We start from the raw sequence: 15208 nt of genomic DNA, 5'->3' as shown, positions 1-15208 counted from the left end.
TATATTTGGTTTCTGAGTTTACTGATTTGAATCCATTAAAGACTTGATTAAAGACTTGCACTTGTTATTTTCTTTTGATGTACTCTTACTGTCCTAGGCCTTTCTCGAGCTGCAGACTTGTATTATCATCTATGTGGTCGATTAAGAGTGAGGTGGATAGTTCATATAGAACAAAATCTACATGGAATCTCTCCATATTGAATAATATGGAACAAGTGATTACCAATATTGTTAAGGGCACATGATTTTGCGTAGGTAGAGGTCTTAAACCCGATCAAAATTGATTATAATCGTGAGATTACTCGATTTTGCACAGGTAGAGGTCTTAAACCCAATCAAAATTGAATATGATTGTGAGTTTTATGCAATTGTGAGGGTGTTGGATCATTGCGCGCACTACCTTCGACTTGAAATCTGTTGCTTTGGTGTCCAGAAAACTTCATAGATTTTGGGGGATGATTTCTTTTGAATTTTTGAAATTGTTGAGCGAAAAAATAAAAAAAAATAATTAAATAAGCGAAATTTTAAACAAATTTCAAAAGTAAGCGTCCAAACCCCAAAGCTGTGCTTTGGAGCTGTTCGCAGTTAGTAACTGCGAATAGCTATAAAAGACAAAAGAGCTGTTCGCAGTTAGTAACTGCGAACAGATATTTTGTCTTTTATAGCTGTTCGCAGTTACTAACTGCGAACAGACCTGATATACAAAATCAGATCAGTTTCTGTTTTTCGCAAAATCGCATTTCTCAAACCCTACTTCACTCGACATTTTCACCTTCTCCCTCTAAAACCTTTGATTCATTCCATCAAATCGTGCAATCCTCTTTCAATTTGGCACTTCAAAATTAGTGCGGGATACTATAGCTTGCGCAAAGGTAAATTTTTGTGTTTTTTTGGTGTATATTTGGATTTTAGGGTTTTTAACCAAATTTGTTTATTTTTTCAAATGTAGGTTTGTAGTTGTTAAATCAAGACTAATCTTAATCATCCATAAGCATTGAAGGTAATTTCTAATTGTTTTTATAGCTTTGGAGCACTGTGAACAACTCTTTTGTCTTTTATAGCTGTTCGCAGTTAGTAACTGCGAACAGCTCTAAAGCACAGCTTTGGGGTTTGGACGCTTACTTTTGGGAAAAGTTTAAAATATCGCTTATTTGATTAATTTTTTTTATTTTTTCGCTCAACTTTTTCAAATTTTCAAGTAATTACATGAGCTACATCCTTAACCATATCAGGCCAAAAGAAATGAAAATTTGAAAAAGTTGAGCGAAAAAATAAAAAAAATTAATCAAATAAGCGATATTTTAAACTTTTTCCAAAAGTAAGCGTCCAAACCCCAAAGCTGTGCTTTGGAGCTGTTCGCAGTTACTAACTGCGAAAAGCTATAAAAGACAAAAGAGCTGTTCGCAGTTACTAACTGCGAACAGCTCTTTTGTCTTTTATAGCTGTTCGCAGTTAGTAACTGCGAACAACTAATTAATTTTTTTTCCCCTTTATTTTTGAGTTGTTGTTTGTTGTAATTGCACTAGAGACATTAGAATAGGTAATTACAAGTCGATGTATCTTTAAGGCGGCATGATTCATCGCCAAAACTCCGATCATTCATAAGTCAAAGTTTGGGGGCTATGATAAAGTAATTAAACATGTATATACAACAAAATGTATACAAATGTTTGAAATATACAAGTCAATTAAAATATATATATATATATGTACATAGTCGATCCAAATACACAAAAGGTAATCGTTAACGCTCATGAACCCTCATCTAACCTATCCAACTGAGTTGGTCTCCTTCGCCTCCTACGATAGAAAGAGGCGTTTGCGTGACGCTCTGGCAGTGGAGGGGACTGGTACTGTGATGGCTGTGATGGCCCAGCCTGCGAGGTCCCCGCAGCGTCAACGGGATATGAATGATCCATCTCCTCCAAATGGTAGTCATAAGAAGGAGAGCATGCCATGTGCGTATGGGAGGTAGTCGGTGAGTGCTGTGGAGCGACTTCCAGTATGAAGTGCTGGAACTGCGAGCCGAAGAGCATGCCATGCGCAATCTCCCTCACCGGCTCCTCCTGGCTGTACCGCATCACGTTTGCCGCACCTTGTGCCTGCAATTAATATTTAGATAATGTAACATTTTATTATTTAATTGGCAACTTAATCAAATAAATGCAAATGAAGACTTACAAATTGGGTCATCGTAGGCGCAGCAGGTGCGTAATGTGCTGCTTCCAAGATGGCACGTGGTGTCATCCATCGGCGCGTGATGGAGAGGAACCATGGCATATAGTCAGGTGTAGTAGGTGCGCCGACAACATCGATCGGCGCACCTTGTGCCAGCAGCTCAAGTCTATGATCCCAAAGAGCGATGTGGCGCCCGTTGATCTCCATCCAGTTTGCCCCAGCTTGATTTCTTCGCGAAATTAGATGCAGCTGGGGTTCAGTGTCACAAGGCGGTGGAATGCCCTGTACCAACCCATATTGGTGCATTACGCGCTCTGGTAGATGTACTTCGACAATGTCGAAGCATATGAGTGGCACAGAAGCCTTCCACGCCCCGGAATGAATCCCTGAGTGTTCGGGTACAGCCGCGTAGGCTTCCGCTGGGTATGGGTCCCTCAAAAACTAAAATACATGTTATGAAAAAGGTAAGTGATATGTTGATTAAATTGTACTAATGTTAATGAGTACTGAAATGTTTACCTGGTTGGGTCGTAGCAGGTCTAATTGATCTCGGTAGAATCCAAGACCGCTGCCGGTGTGCTTGCGCGTCTGGCGGGCAAAATTCCACCTCGAACCGTACGCAACATCTGGGGCTGGTTGTGGAGGATTGCACGATTTGATGGAATGAATCAAAGGTTTTAGAGGGAGAAGGTGGAAATGTCGAGTGAAGTAGGGTTTGAGAAATGCGATTTCTCGAAAAACAGAAACTGATCTGATTTTGTATATCTGGTCTGTTCGCAGTTAGTAACTGCGAACAGCTATAAAAGACAAAATATCTGTTCGCAGTTACTAACTGCGAACAGCTCTTTTGTCTTTTATAGCTGTTCGCAGTTACTAACTGCGAACAGCTCCAAAGCACAGCTTTGGGGTTTGGACGCTTACTTTTGAAATTTGTTTAAAATTTCGCTTATTTAATTACTTTTTTTTATTTTTTCGCTGAACAATTTCAAAACGCCTAATTACTTGATATTAAACCTGTCAAGAGTCCAAGAGTACCGTTTTCAAGGGCTTTACTATCTCAAATGCTCCATAGAAAGATGAGATGATGGACTTTATTGTGGGACTTCCTCGAACACAAAGATGAAAGGATGGCGCTAGATCGATTCTCCAAGTGACGTATTTCATGGCGTGCAATATAATTGATGATGAAGTGGATTATTTATATTTTTAAAAATAATTCATTTATATATGGTTCAAATTCTATCCTTTTGAATAAGGACTTAAAGTGTTTACGATTCGTTTGACTGTTGGTTTTGAATATTGGAAATGATGATGAAAATTTAGTATAATTTGAGTAGAAAAATCATTTAATAAGTTTAATAGTAATATTTGTTTAGTAAGTAAACTTAAAAAATTTGAAATCATAATTTGATGCATGTTGAGTTTGCTTATAATTGAAGTCGTTCGTGTTCAACAATTAGGCCTCCATTTGACGTTGTATACGCCATCAATCCACTCCTTCCATTTGAATTCATACGTTAATTACTTTGTTCATAGAGATCCCTAGAAGCAGTGCAAAGCTTGTCCACGGTCTTATTCACAAAAAGAATAGAGATTGAATATAAAAGATGAATAGTGTGTATAAACAAAAGACAATCCAAAGAAGAGAATTTGAAATTAAAGATTGAGATCTTGTGTAGCTACATTTTTTTTTGATTCGAGTATAGGTTAGAGAATCTCTATAGACAAGAGAAAAAATGAAAATTAATCTTTCGTATAGACGGTGATAATTAAACCCATAACTTAAACATTATTGAAATATGTATGCACAATGAAGAATTAATTTCAAAGGGGAGCTAGTTTCTATCTTCTTAATATTGCTAGCTCATAATTTAAAAAATAAATTTTATATTTTCATATATATAACAATAATAGTATAAATAAAATAAGTATTTATATCATTTATATCCATCTATTTCAACAACATGTGGATGTAGCTTAGGTGGTGGAGCTCTAGCTTAGCATGCGAGAGGTACGGGGATTGATACCTCGCATCTCCAATTCCATTTTTGTAAATAATTTTTTAATTCCCCACCAAAAATAAAAAAAAGAAAAAGTTGTTGAATTACTCTAACTGCTTTCTCCTCTCTAGTCTAAATGAACTCAACCATACTATAATATAAATGGCAAGTTCAGTTGCAACATCATCATAATTAGAAAAATAAACACTAAAAATGGTATTAACCAATAATATAAGTACATCTTCTCAAACAATGAATTACTATTTAAACACAAATCCAAGGGTTTTCTCCAATCTAGTTTAGAAAATTGAGCTCATAATCTGATATATTTCCTACCAGAAAGTATCAGAATGCAAGAAAGAACAGACAATGACTAAAATTAAAGCTTCCCATCACTATTTATTGCCATTTGTATCATTTGCTTCATTTTAAGTATTTCATCACTCTTAAATGCTTCACATTCCTTTCCTCGAACCCTTCGAAAATGGTGGTTCGTGCACTCGTTTATGCTGTTCTTATGATCACTTCTGCAATTTGCAATTCAGGTCAGCTACTCATAGCAATCTGTTATGGCGTGTAGTGGGTCTTTTGTTTTGTTTTGCACCGCAACCTCTTTATCTGTTTTGATTAGAGTATGGTCTGTCTGGCATCATCTGACCCTCTATAGACCCTAATCATAGTTTCTGTAAACGGGATATACTGAATATGATAGAAATTTGTTATGGGTTAGTAATCTGCACTATGATTTCAGTTTTCATTTTTGTGACTAAGGATTTGTCTATTGTTTGAACAGGAAATGCACAGACTACAGGGCAAATTCTCACAAAAGCATTGTCATGCTTCAGTCCCAACAATGTAACTATGCTCACACCCAGCTTATATACTTATAAACAGGAATTTCCATGTTTTTTTCTTTACAAAATTAGTCAGTTTAAATTAATTGTTTGCACTTAGTGGGAAGGATCAAATGCATTTACTTCACTTGCTTAGAAATTTTTAAGGGATAGTAGTGTGGAAAAAAAAAATTTGGATGTCCAACTCGCTTTGTAGCACCTCACTGTGTTATTACTTGTTTAGTGGATATCGCAATGTGAGTTTTTAACATGAAAAATATTTGTTTTATAACAATAATTAAAGTTTTCTGGAATATATATTTACAACCCATGTGGTTGATGGTAATAAATGATAGTAATGACTACAATTTATAGATTAAATTTTCAAGAAGTGTAATATGTCATTCCCATGGTAATCAAACTTTAATCACAATTTTTTTTGTTTTCAAGTATACATTGCCACCTAATACCACTTTTTCAAATGGTAATGCATAGAAATGAATTTTGTGACAAAGATGATATAATTAAAGGAGAATAAGCATGACCATTAAACTTGTCAAGAGATTTTCCTACCATAATTACACTATCTTTTCATTACCATCGTCACCATTTTTAATACAAACTACTAAACAGGCCGTTAAAGTAAAGCTTATCTACCTATGAGTAATACATATTAGAAAAGATTATAATGGCTAATATGTAAGAATAGCAGTGTTCATCCATGATTTATATGATCACATGTTATGTAACGGGATTTCTTAGAATGGTAAGCTCAAAATTCATTACAGAGCTGTCGTTATTTAACAGATCAACTTCATTTTTATTGTATGTCATACAATTTTGTTATGCAAAGGCAATAGAAACTATAGGAATTTAATGACTCAATTCAATAACATGATAGTGAATGTATAATCTGGAATTTTGAAGGAAATTTACAATTAAGTAAGCATATGACTGGTACGAGTATGGCTTGTCTGCTATCTCTTCCCCGGACTCTATTTCTGTGCGGAATGCTGGGATGATGATGATAATTTTTTTTTAAAAAAATGTACATACTCCATAATCCATCAGTAACAATAAGAGGGTGCAGGTTTATAGTAGTTGCGGTGAAGAATACAGACTTACTCAGAGTGGATACCTGAATATACCTGCTCCTGCAACGAATCAGTTCTGCTATGGACCTTGTTTGGCGGAAACACACCGTGTTCTTGATTGTGTCGACCATTCGTTGTCTAACTTTATATTCTACAACAAAGCCACAGTTAATGACATTCGGACAACACTTCAAGCAGCCTGCGGCCATACACATGAAAGAGGTTTGAATCTTACGGTCTATCAAAGTCTACAGAATTTGATCATCATATTTGTAAATTACATTATATGCAGATTTTAGATCACCAATTCAAAAAACTAAAGCATTAAAAGGACAATATTTGAGAACCGTGATAACCAATCTGTCTGAATAAAAATATCTTACTTTTAGGTAAAAAAAAAAAGTGTTACTTTAAGAAGAATAAAATTCTATGATTCAAAAACGTACTGGACAGAACTGACAAAAAGGTGGTCTTTTTACATAAAAGGTGTTACTTTTCGGAAAAAAAAAGTTCATTTTATGAGATTTATAAACAAGAAAAAATTGATAAAAACGGATGTAGTATTAGTTTTACATAAAATGGTATTACTTTAAGACAAAACTTATTATTTTTAAACAAAAGAATGTTACTTTATTCTTTTAAAAAAAAAATTTCCTTCTGAAAATAACACATTTTTGCTGAAAAGTTCTACCATTTAAAAAAAAACACTTTTTTGTTTAAAAGTAACACCTTTTTGATAAAATAGTAATACTTTTTAGTCAGACAGATTATTTCTCACGGTTCTCATATAAGCTTAGTTCTCTTTCTGCACTTGACCCAATTAACGTTATTTGTGGTGTTTTGGAACATATTCTACAGGTAATTTCAATGTGGAAGAATACATGCAGGACTATTTGCAGGAGGAATGGAGCAGCGCAAATAAAACTCCTCTACCAAACAATTTTTTTACCTTGATTTTCGCTTTCTCAGTACTAATTTTGATGATCAAAGCTCTGTAATGTCAATTCTATCTGGCAGGAAAACAAATAATATTAGTTGGAAAAGGCAAGATGTAAGCAAACAGCACCAAACTTTCTTCTCTATATATTCATTTCATCAGAGAAGCAACCTATGTTATACTACTATGAGCTTTATGTAAACAGCATATTATACCCACATAATATCGTTTGTCTCGCACAAAATATTGTTAAGGGCATATCAGTTATCTTGCGAACTATTATACAAGTTCACAGATCACAAGCAAAAACAATAACAGATTTCTGAACTGATAAAAACAGGCAAAAGTGTTAAATTAGGCTGGACTTATTGTGAATGCCAGCATATTAACGGGGGGACGCAAGTGCACACACTTCATAAGCCAAGGAGATATATACCATCCCAAAACCATATGGCAATGGGAAGAAGGTCTCTAATAGCTTATAAAGCGTGTACACCATTTTCAATTTATCGATGTGGGATAACTCATCCCAACAAAAAGACACACATAAATATACAGTGAGAATCAGAATTCATAAACTGTGAAAGGAACTTTAGTATGTACCTCTATGATTGAATGGCGCCGAAAGGCTTGAGCTAAAAGCTAAAAGCTATCAGAAGCAGACTACATGATAACATAGCTCCTGGAAACAGATTTTCTCACCATATAGATACATTAGAGGATCAGAAGAAAGGATTTAACCTGCAAATCAGTTACGGATTTACAGAAATATTGGGAAACATAGAAGATTGGGGAAGAAGTACTAATAGAATGAGGAAGAAAAAATAATGTAGACACTGATTTCAAGTATCAGCCATTCCGAAACAGCCGGGTGCTATTGCATTTGATTAATTTCAGCATAAACATATTACAAAAGCATTCTAAATTTCTAATATTTATATTGTTTTCTTAATACTAATGCCACATTAGTATTTGGGCCCAACAGATTCATTCCCCATATTTTTCTATTTTGTTATGACAACATTCAATTCGGTTACGTAATTATTCCCTTGTGCATTTCTTGTGTCACCTCAACAAAAGCCTTTTGCCTTCTATTCTTCGTTTGATAAGTCACCCATGGGCCATGGTTTAGCCTTGACCTGTGTATACTGCATAGCAAAATCCTGCTCCCCGGCTCGTTCAATCCCATAGAAATCAGAAACGTCTGCAGCAAGAGAGAATAATTGAAATGTCAAGTGTTGAACCATAAACACACAAGATCAGTTTTTTCTTTTTTTTGGCTCCTAAGGTGCAAAGTCTAACCATCAACAAGAATTCAATTGATCAAGCCAACTCAATAATTTATCATTATGTCCACTGATTTCATAACATGTTCTCCATGATAGCCACTTCTTAATCTCTAGCCAACATTCTCCCAAATGGCCACAAGTGCCAGTTCTTAGGATAAACTAACCAAGTCTTTTCTCACTACGCAACCAAGCTAAGCCCAGTGGACTTTCTAACACTTCTATCATTCATTAATACTCTTAACTTATCAACCTCATCCCATTTTCCTTCTTCTGCGTAAATATTCGATAACAACACATAGTTACCAGAATTCCATGGTTCAAGATTAATGAGCTCCTTAAGAGCATATTCTGCAAGTTGAACCTCACCGAAAGAACGAGAAGCACTTAGTAAAGCACCCCACAAAGCAGCATTTGGCCTTATAGGCATGTTTTTAACCAAGTCATATGCCTCCCTCACACACCCACTTCGCCCAAGTAGGTCCACCATACATCCATAATGCTCAAGCTTTGGTAGAATGTTGTGTTTCGCAGTCATCGTTGAGAACAAGTACCGGCCTTTCTCTAACAACCCTGCATGAACACAGCAGGTTAAAACACCTACATAGCTTGAATCACTAGGCTTTACACCTCTAATCAGCATCTGTTCAAACAAATCAACCCCAAGCTCACCTTTTCCATTAAACCCCAGACCTGAGATCAAAGTATTCCATGTAATTACATTTTTTCGAGGCATTTCACGGAAAACTTTGTGAGCTGTTTCCAAGTCTCCACATTTGCAATAAAAACTCACAATCGAGTTACCCACAGTGACAAATTCACGAAAAAGTCCACTAGATTTAGTATATGAGTGCAACCAATACCCAATTTCCAAAGCACCCAAACGAGCACATACCGGTAAGACAGTAACTACAGTAGCCTCATCCAATTGAAAACAACCATCAATGCGCATTTCATTGAACAATTCCAAAGCTACCTTATCCCTCCCACATTTCGACAAAGAAGATATCATGGAATTCCATGATACAATGCTCCGTTCCTTCATTTGCCTGAACAAGACCAAACCCTTATCAATATTTCCCATTTTACAAAAGCCACGAATCATCAAATTCCAAACTATGACATCTTTGTGACGCATTTCATCGAACACCGTATATGCGTCCTCCATATGCTCACAATTCGCGTAAAACTCAACAATGCCGATCCTCAATGAATTGATACGTTGAAACCCCAGTTTTATAACCTCACAATGTACACATTTTCCAACCCTTGAATCACGGAAATTGCAACAAGACTTAATTAAAGGTGCGAATGTATATTCATTAGGTAAAACCCCATTATTTTTCATATGGGAAAAAAGAGATAATGATTTCTTCAAAGGCCCAGAAATAGAATAACCCTTGATCATAGAATTGTAGAGGAGGAGATCAGGAAAATGGGCTTGCTGAAATACAAGCTCAGCATACTGCATTTTGCCATTGGACCTACAAACTGAGACGAAATGAGAAAGAACTTGGTTGGATTGGTTAAGGCCATGACGGAGGAAATGAGCATGGATTTCGAGAAGGCGTGTTCGGTTTATCGGATCATGGAGATGACGGAGGATCTTTCGTTCAACTTCTCTGCTCATTTTCTGTACTTCCGACTTGTGACTGACTTCTGTCCTTCGAATTTGCACATCTCGCGTTACTTCCTTCAAAATTCAAATTTGAGGAGGCTTATTTTTGTAGTTAAACTAGATGATTTTACATTATTTAATACTTTTATATAAATAAATAAATAAAATATCAAAAGAGATAGATAAAAAAAATTGATATTGATACGCAATTTGAAATATAGATTTTTGTACCATAATATATATTTCGACGAAAAATAAACTTAAACGATATATAAATTTAGTGAAATGTATATATTTATAAGAACTTTTATCAACTATAAATATTGAACCACTTTTTTTATAAATATTGCATGTTAAAGTATAATTATTATTATAATCATCACATATTAAAATCTTTAGTTTTTGCCTACTTTTGACCCATAAAACAACTACATATAATTAATCATGCATTAATACGTATTAGATATCGTCCATCTCTAGGCACGACTTATTTCGCCTCAATTTGAATAAGAAATCAATTTTACCAACTAAAACCATCAGTAATAAAAAAATATATATCAATCAAAACCTCCAATAAATCAAATCCAAGCAATTCATATCCATAATTTAAATTTAATTATTTAATTAACAGTTAATAAAATTTAAACTTAGTATAAAACCCATACAAAAATATCAATTAAATATATTTGGTGTTGTCACTTGAAATTTAGTGTCTAAAATGTCCTTCATTCATTATTAATTAGCTTGCATTGAAAAAAATTCATTTTTAAGAAAATGCATTAATTTAAGATTTTTATTAGAAGAAGTGATATTTAATATTTGCAAAGAATGTAATGTGATACTTTAGATTCCCTTACATGCATATATTATTATTCGATGTAAATAAGACAATAATATATTTATTATACAATATATGTATAAATTTAATGAAATGATGGTACAAGTTTAAAAAATTTGCCACAACAATCAATTTCTCAAAAGATTTAATATAAGAAAATTATAATAAACAAAGACACTCCTTTTATAACAATATATCTGCATCTAGTGTCGGTTTTAAAAGGGGCATGAGGGGTCTGTGCCTTGGGTCCATAAAAACTTAGAAAAATAATGGTTTTAATATTTAATAGTTAGGAGCCTATAATAGTGTTTTTAGTAATTAGGGGGCCCATAACAAATATTTTACACCAAGCCTCTCAAATCTCAAAGCCAGCCCTAGTTAGTTTCACAAAACTTGTGCTAAAAACACAAAAGCTTGTATAAGATTATATATTGTCAAAAAATTTATTTGAAATATATTGTCTTTTTGTAGCTAAACTCTTTTGCCGCATATGTCTATGGTATCACCTAACGTTTGCTCGAAGTTCTATTTGGGAGATGACTAATCTAATTAATTTTATTCTCAAGTTTCACCTAGTATTCCTATCTTATTATTATCCATTTATTTGAAAATCACAAATAGAAAAACCATTACAAATGTAATGCAATTATACAAATTTGTAAGAAAATAAAAATATCTATATGGTGCAATTAAATAAATAATGACGATGGGAGTAACAATACGAAAATTTGAAAGTTTCAATGATAATAAGAAATGCATTCTAATGATAGTGAAAGTAACATTTAGAAAACATAACACAACTATATGTATTCTATGTCTTTCCTCACTGCAACCAATATTGATATTAGATAAGCCAACCAAATATTCTATAGAAAATTTTAAAAAATTAAACTCTATTTTAAAAGAACACACTCATAAACCCTAAAAAATTAGAAAAAGAATAAGATTTAAAAATATATCAAAAAGACTCCAATTTAAATGAAAAAGGGTTCTAAATTTCTTTAAGACTTAGTGGATATCTCATATCTCCCACAAGTAGTAGTGTCTTCCTTCTTGACTTCTTGTAATCAACTTGAACAAATTTGCTAAATTAGAAAAAGAGATCTATATTTGATCAATCAAAATAATAACAATAAAAAGCAATTAAGATCTAAATATCTAAATAAATCATTCACATGCATAGAAGAAAATATTATATCGAAAATCAATAAATAAAAAAATTTAAGCAAATGAAAAAGATAAAAATGTACTCATGCAGGAAATATGACCCATTCATCAAGATTGATTACATGCTTTACTTCTTTCTTTTATTCGAATTAACTAAACCAAAAAAAATCTACAGAGAGAGATAACTAAGAATAAAAAAAACTCAATTTTTCAATATGAAAATAGAAAAAGATAGAAGTAATCTTCCACCACAAGCAGCAATGATCTTCACAAAATGTGAGAATTAGTTTAATGAGATAGAGAAAGTCAATAATACTACAATAATTAATGCCTTAAATGTAGAGATTATTATAGTAGATAATCTAGTATTAAAGGCTATTTGAGGTAATAGCGTATTCAGTTTTCTAGTTATTAGGCGAGAACTAAACCCATGAGAAATTAACATGTGTCCTTAGGTGGTCTCTGTTTTAGTATAAGATATAGATAGATGGATACAACTCTCATTTTGGTGTTCATTAAAAAATATTTTCCAAACTAGTGTTTTTGTAGGTTATGAAATTTACTTGTCTATGTTTATAGGTTTGGAGACTCCAAGCCTCTAGTTTTTGTTTTTTAAAAGTACTTCAAAATCATAATATCTACAATCATATTATATGCTAATTTATTTACATTATTTAAAGAATCATAAAATTAAAAATAATAATCATTTAAACAATAGAAGAAGTTATATTTTTGGAATTGCGCATTATTATACCAAATTCAAGTATTTTATTTATTCGATATTTCGACATCAAATATTTCGGAGCGGTTATTTGTATTGAGATCGAATATTTTTACACACCCCTAACTAATGATAGTATTTTTCGTCATTAATTTGAATATCAATGCATAAGCTTGTAGTGATTAATTGATGATGAGAAAACCAAGTTGAAGAAAATCGTTGTTACACGTCCCTTTTCTTATTAAGTCTTTAAATATGTATCATCCATTGTAGTTATTATAATACATGTATAGAATTGTCATATAATTAAATATGAGTTTTTCATTCCATCATTGTTACACTACTTTTTTAAGTGGTTCTTTCTAAACAAAAAAAAGGATATGATAAAAAAAATTAAAATAGTAATCAAAATAACTAAAGTGTTATTGTGTTATTTATTTTAATTTATTATGTGTGACTTGCAATAATTTCAACATCTTCATGGCAAAATGCATCATATGCACCAAAGTAATCCATTTTTTTAATAAAAGTAATCCTAGAACTTGATTATCTTTTTTTTTTAACAAATTATCTTCTTTTTAAAAAAGAAAAAATTTCATCGAACAAATCAAGACATACAACACGAAAACAAAGGGCTAACCAACTCTTTTTTAATGCATCAATATGAAAATAGAACCCTCGTTTTGATTATTTTTTTTGCTTTGGTTATAACTTAGTTTTTGATATCTCATACAAATTATATGTACAATTTTATTTTCCTCCTATTTTATATTTTTATTTAATAATTGAATTTGGAAAAATAATGTGCAATTCCTTAAAAATAAACTTCTTCTATTGTTTAAATGATTATTACTTTAAATTTTATGATTTTTTAAGGAATGAAAATAAATTAGCATATAAAATCTTTTTTTGAAATGAATTGGTATATAACATAGTTGTAGAGATTATGATTTTGAAATGTACTTTTAACAAAAAAAAAGCTAGTTTAGGAAATATTTTTCATTGAACACTGTAGTCGGTATTTTTATCTGTTCTAATTCTATTTTAGCAAATCATTCACGAAAAGTAGGAACCATAAATATAAAAAAATATATACATTAGAAGAAAGTTAGTGAAAAAAATATAAAGACCATAACAAATAAAAAATATTTTTTATAAAGTTAGTGGAAAACATGTGGAGACCATAAGGAATATAAAAATGTTTAAATGAAGTTAGTGGAGAAACCCTAAACATTACACCAAAACTTGGCCGAGACCGTCTCAAATTGAGACTAAGAGTGGGCCGACCCAATTCGCGCGTGTAACAACTTCACACGTTTTTCCTTGTTTTTTCCATTTTCTGGGCATTTTTCAATTTTGACCTTAAAAGTATCAATTTTAACGTAAAATAATACTTAAACATATCAATTAAAGTAAAAAATTTCAATTTGAACTTATAAGTGATCAATTTTGACGCTAACCTGATCAATTTCTACCTAAATATGGTTCTGTTTCCCATTTTTAGAATGAAGTTATATAAAATGGTATTATTCTATCATTCTATGGACGAATTTCAAACAACAAATAAATAGTTAATAAAACTATCAATAATAGTGTTAAAACTATTAACATATTAAATTTGAACAAAATGCTATACAATATATCTATACAATTTGAATACTTATTTTTAAAACGATAATTGAAGATTAGAAGTTCAAAATTGAGTTAGATTATAAAATATCATTGTCAACTTATATGTCATAATTTAATTATTAACATATTTAATTTGAATTAAAACCTATACAATATCTTTATAGACTTTGAAATACTTATTTTGAAAACGATAATTGAAGTTTATATGATCAAAATTGAGTTAGATCATAAAACATCAATTGTCAATTTTGTGTGATAATTTAACTATTAACATTTATGTCCCATTAGAACCATCATGTTGCATTGAATAAAAGTACTTGTATTGTACAATGTTTTAACACTATTATTGATAGTGTTATTGATCATTCATTTGTTGTTTAAAATTCATCCATAGAATGATAAAGTAATACCATTTTATTAACTTCTTCTCAAATTGTGAAACAGAACCATGTTTAGGTAGATCAGTTTAACGTCAAAATTGATCACAAATAGGTCAAAATTGAAATTTTTTATATTAATTGATCTGTTTAAAGTTTACTTTAAGTTGAAATTGATACCCTTTAAGATCAAAATTCATACTTTTAAGATTAAAATTGAAAAATACCCAAAAAATGAAAAAAAAAAAAACGAGAGAAAGCATGTGAGGTTGATACACGCGGGAATTGAGCCGGCCCACTCTTTGTCTCAATTTGAGACGGTCTTGGCCAAGACCAACTGTAAACATTATTAAAATATTAAGATGAGAATGTACAATGTTATTTTTGTCTAAATAAAGCACTTTAAAATGAAAAATGAAACTTCTTTTAAAGGACGAAAGGATTAATAGACATTGAGTTTTACTAAATTATTGCTTTTCTTTATGTTTAATAATTCAAGTCAATGGAAGATTGTGATTTTTTTTTTC

General features: G+C 31.9%; 3 protein-coding genes across 4 annotated transcripts; 1 reads left to right on the top strand and 2 right to left on the bottom strand.

Annotated features, from left to right (window-relative positions):
• Positions 1–1622: 1622 nt before the first annotated feature.
• Positions 1623–2315, bottom strand: LOC130828132 (uncharacterized). Its single transcript, XM_057693949.1, has 2 exons — positions 2182–2315; positions 1623–2102 (listed from the first exon to the last, which is right to left on the bottom strand). Exons 1-2 carry the CDS (start codon positions 2278–2280, stop codon positions 1752–1754), a joined length of 450 nt encoding a protein of 149 aa, XP_057549932.1. The 5' UTR covers positions 2281–2315; the 3' UTR covers positions 1623–1751.
• A 1906-nt stretch (positions 2316–4221) lies between these two features.
• On the top strand, positions 4222–7819 carry LOC130828131 (uncharacterized). Its single transcript, XM_057693948.1, has 4 exons — positions 4222–4723; positions 4972–5033; positions 6102–6327; positions 6964–7819. The coding sequence occupies exons 1-4, from the start codon at positions 4663–4665 to the stop codon at positions 7101–7103; spliced, it is 489 nt and encodes a 162-aa protein (XP_057549931.1). The 5' UTR covers positions 4222–4662; the 3' UTR covers positions 7104–7819.
• Positions 7820–7882: 63 nt separating this feature from the next.
• Positions 7883–10038, bottom strand: LOC130828130 (pentatricopeptide repeat-containing protein At1g09190). Of its 2 annotated transcripts, XM_057693947.1 has the most exons (2): positions 9001–10038; positions 7883–8901 (listed from the first exon to the last, which is right to left on the bottom strand). In XM_057693947.1, the coding sequence occupies exons 1-2, from the start codon at positions 9956–9958 to the stop codon at positions 8510–8512; spliced, it is 1350 nt and encodes a 449-aa protein (XP_057549930.1). In that variant the 5' UTR covers positions 9959–10038; the 3' UTR covers positions 7883–8509. The 2 variants fall into 2 exon arrangements, with proteins under 2 accessions (XP_057549930.1, XP_057549929.1); XM_057693946.1 differs by having other exon boundaries at positions 7883–10038.
• Positions 10039–15208: the final 5170 nt, after the last annotated feature.

The sequence above is a fragment of the Amaranthus tricolor genome, chromosome 12 (genome assembly GCF_026212465.1).
Source record: "Amaranthus tricolor cultivar Red isolate AtriRed21 chromosome 12, ASM2621246v1, whole genome shotgun sequence".
Lineage (NCBI taxonomy): Eukaryota > Viridiplantae > Streptophyta > Magnoliopsida > Caryophyllales > Amaranthaceae > Amaranthus > Amaranthus tricolor.
This window is presented reverse-complemented; position numbering and strand designations above follow the sequence as displayed.

Coding starts and splice junctions, on each gene's coding strand:
- LOC130828132 (XM_057693949.1), bottom strand. CDS start 2,280: ATGCCATGGTTCCTCTCCATCACGCGCCGATGGATGACACCACGTGCC. Junction 2,103..2,181: donor CGCCTACGATGACCCAATTT/GTAAGTCTTCAT, acceptor TATTAATTGCAG/GCACAAGGTGCGGCAAACGT.
- LOC130828130 (XM_057693946.1), bottom strand. CDS start 9,958: ATGAGCAGAGAAGTTGAACGAAAGATCCTCCGTCATCTCCATGATCCG.
- LOC130828131 (XM_057693948.1), top strand. CDS start 4,663: ATGGTGGTTCGTGCACTCGTTTATGCTGTTCTTATGATCACTTCTGCA. Junction 4,724..4,971: donor TTCTGCAATTTGCAATTCAG/GTCAGCTACTCA, acceptor TTGTTTGAACAG/GAAATGCACAGACTACAGGG. Junction 5,034..6,101: donor CATGCTTCAGTCCCAACAAT/GTAACTATGCTC, acceptor AAGAGGGTGCAG/GTTTATAGTAGTTGCGGTGA.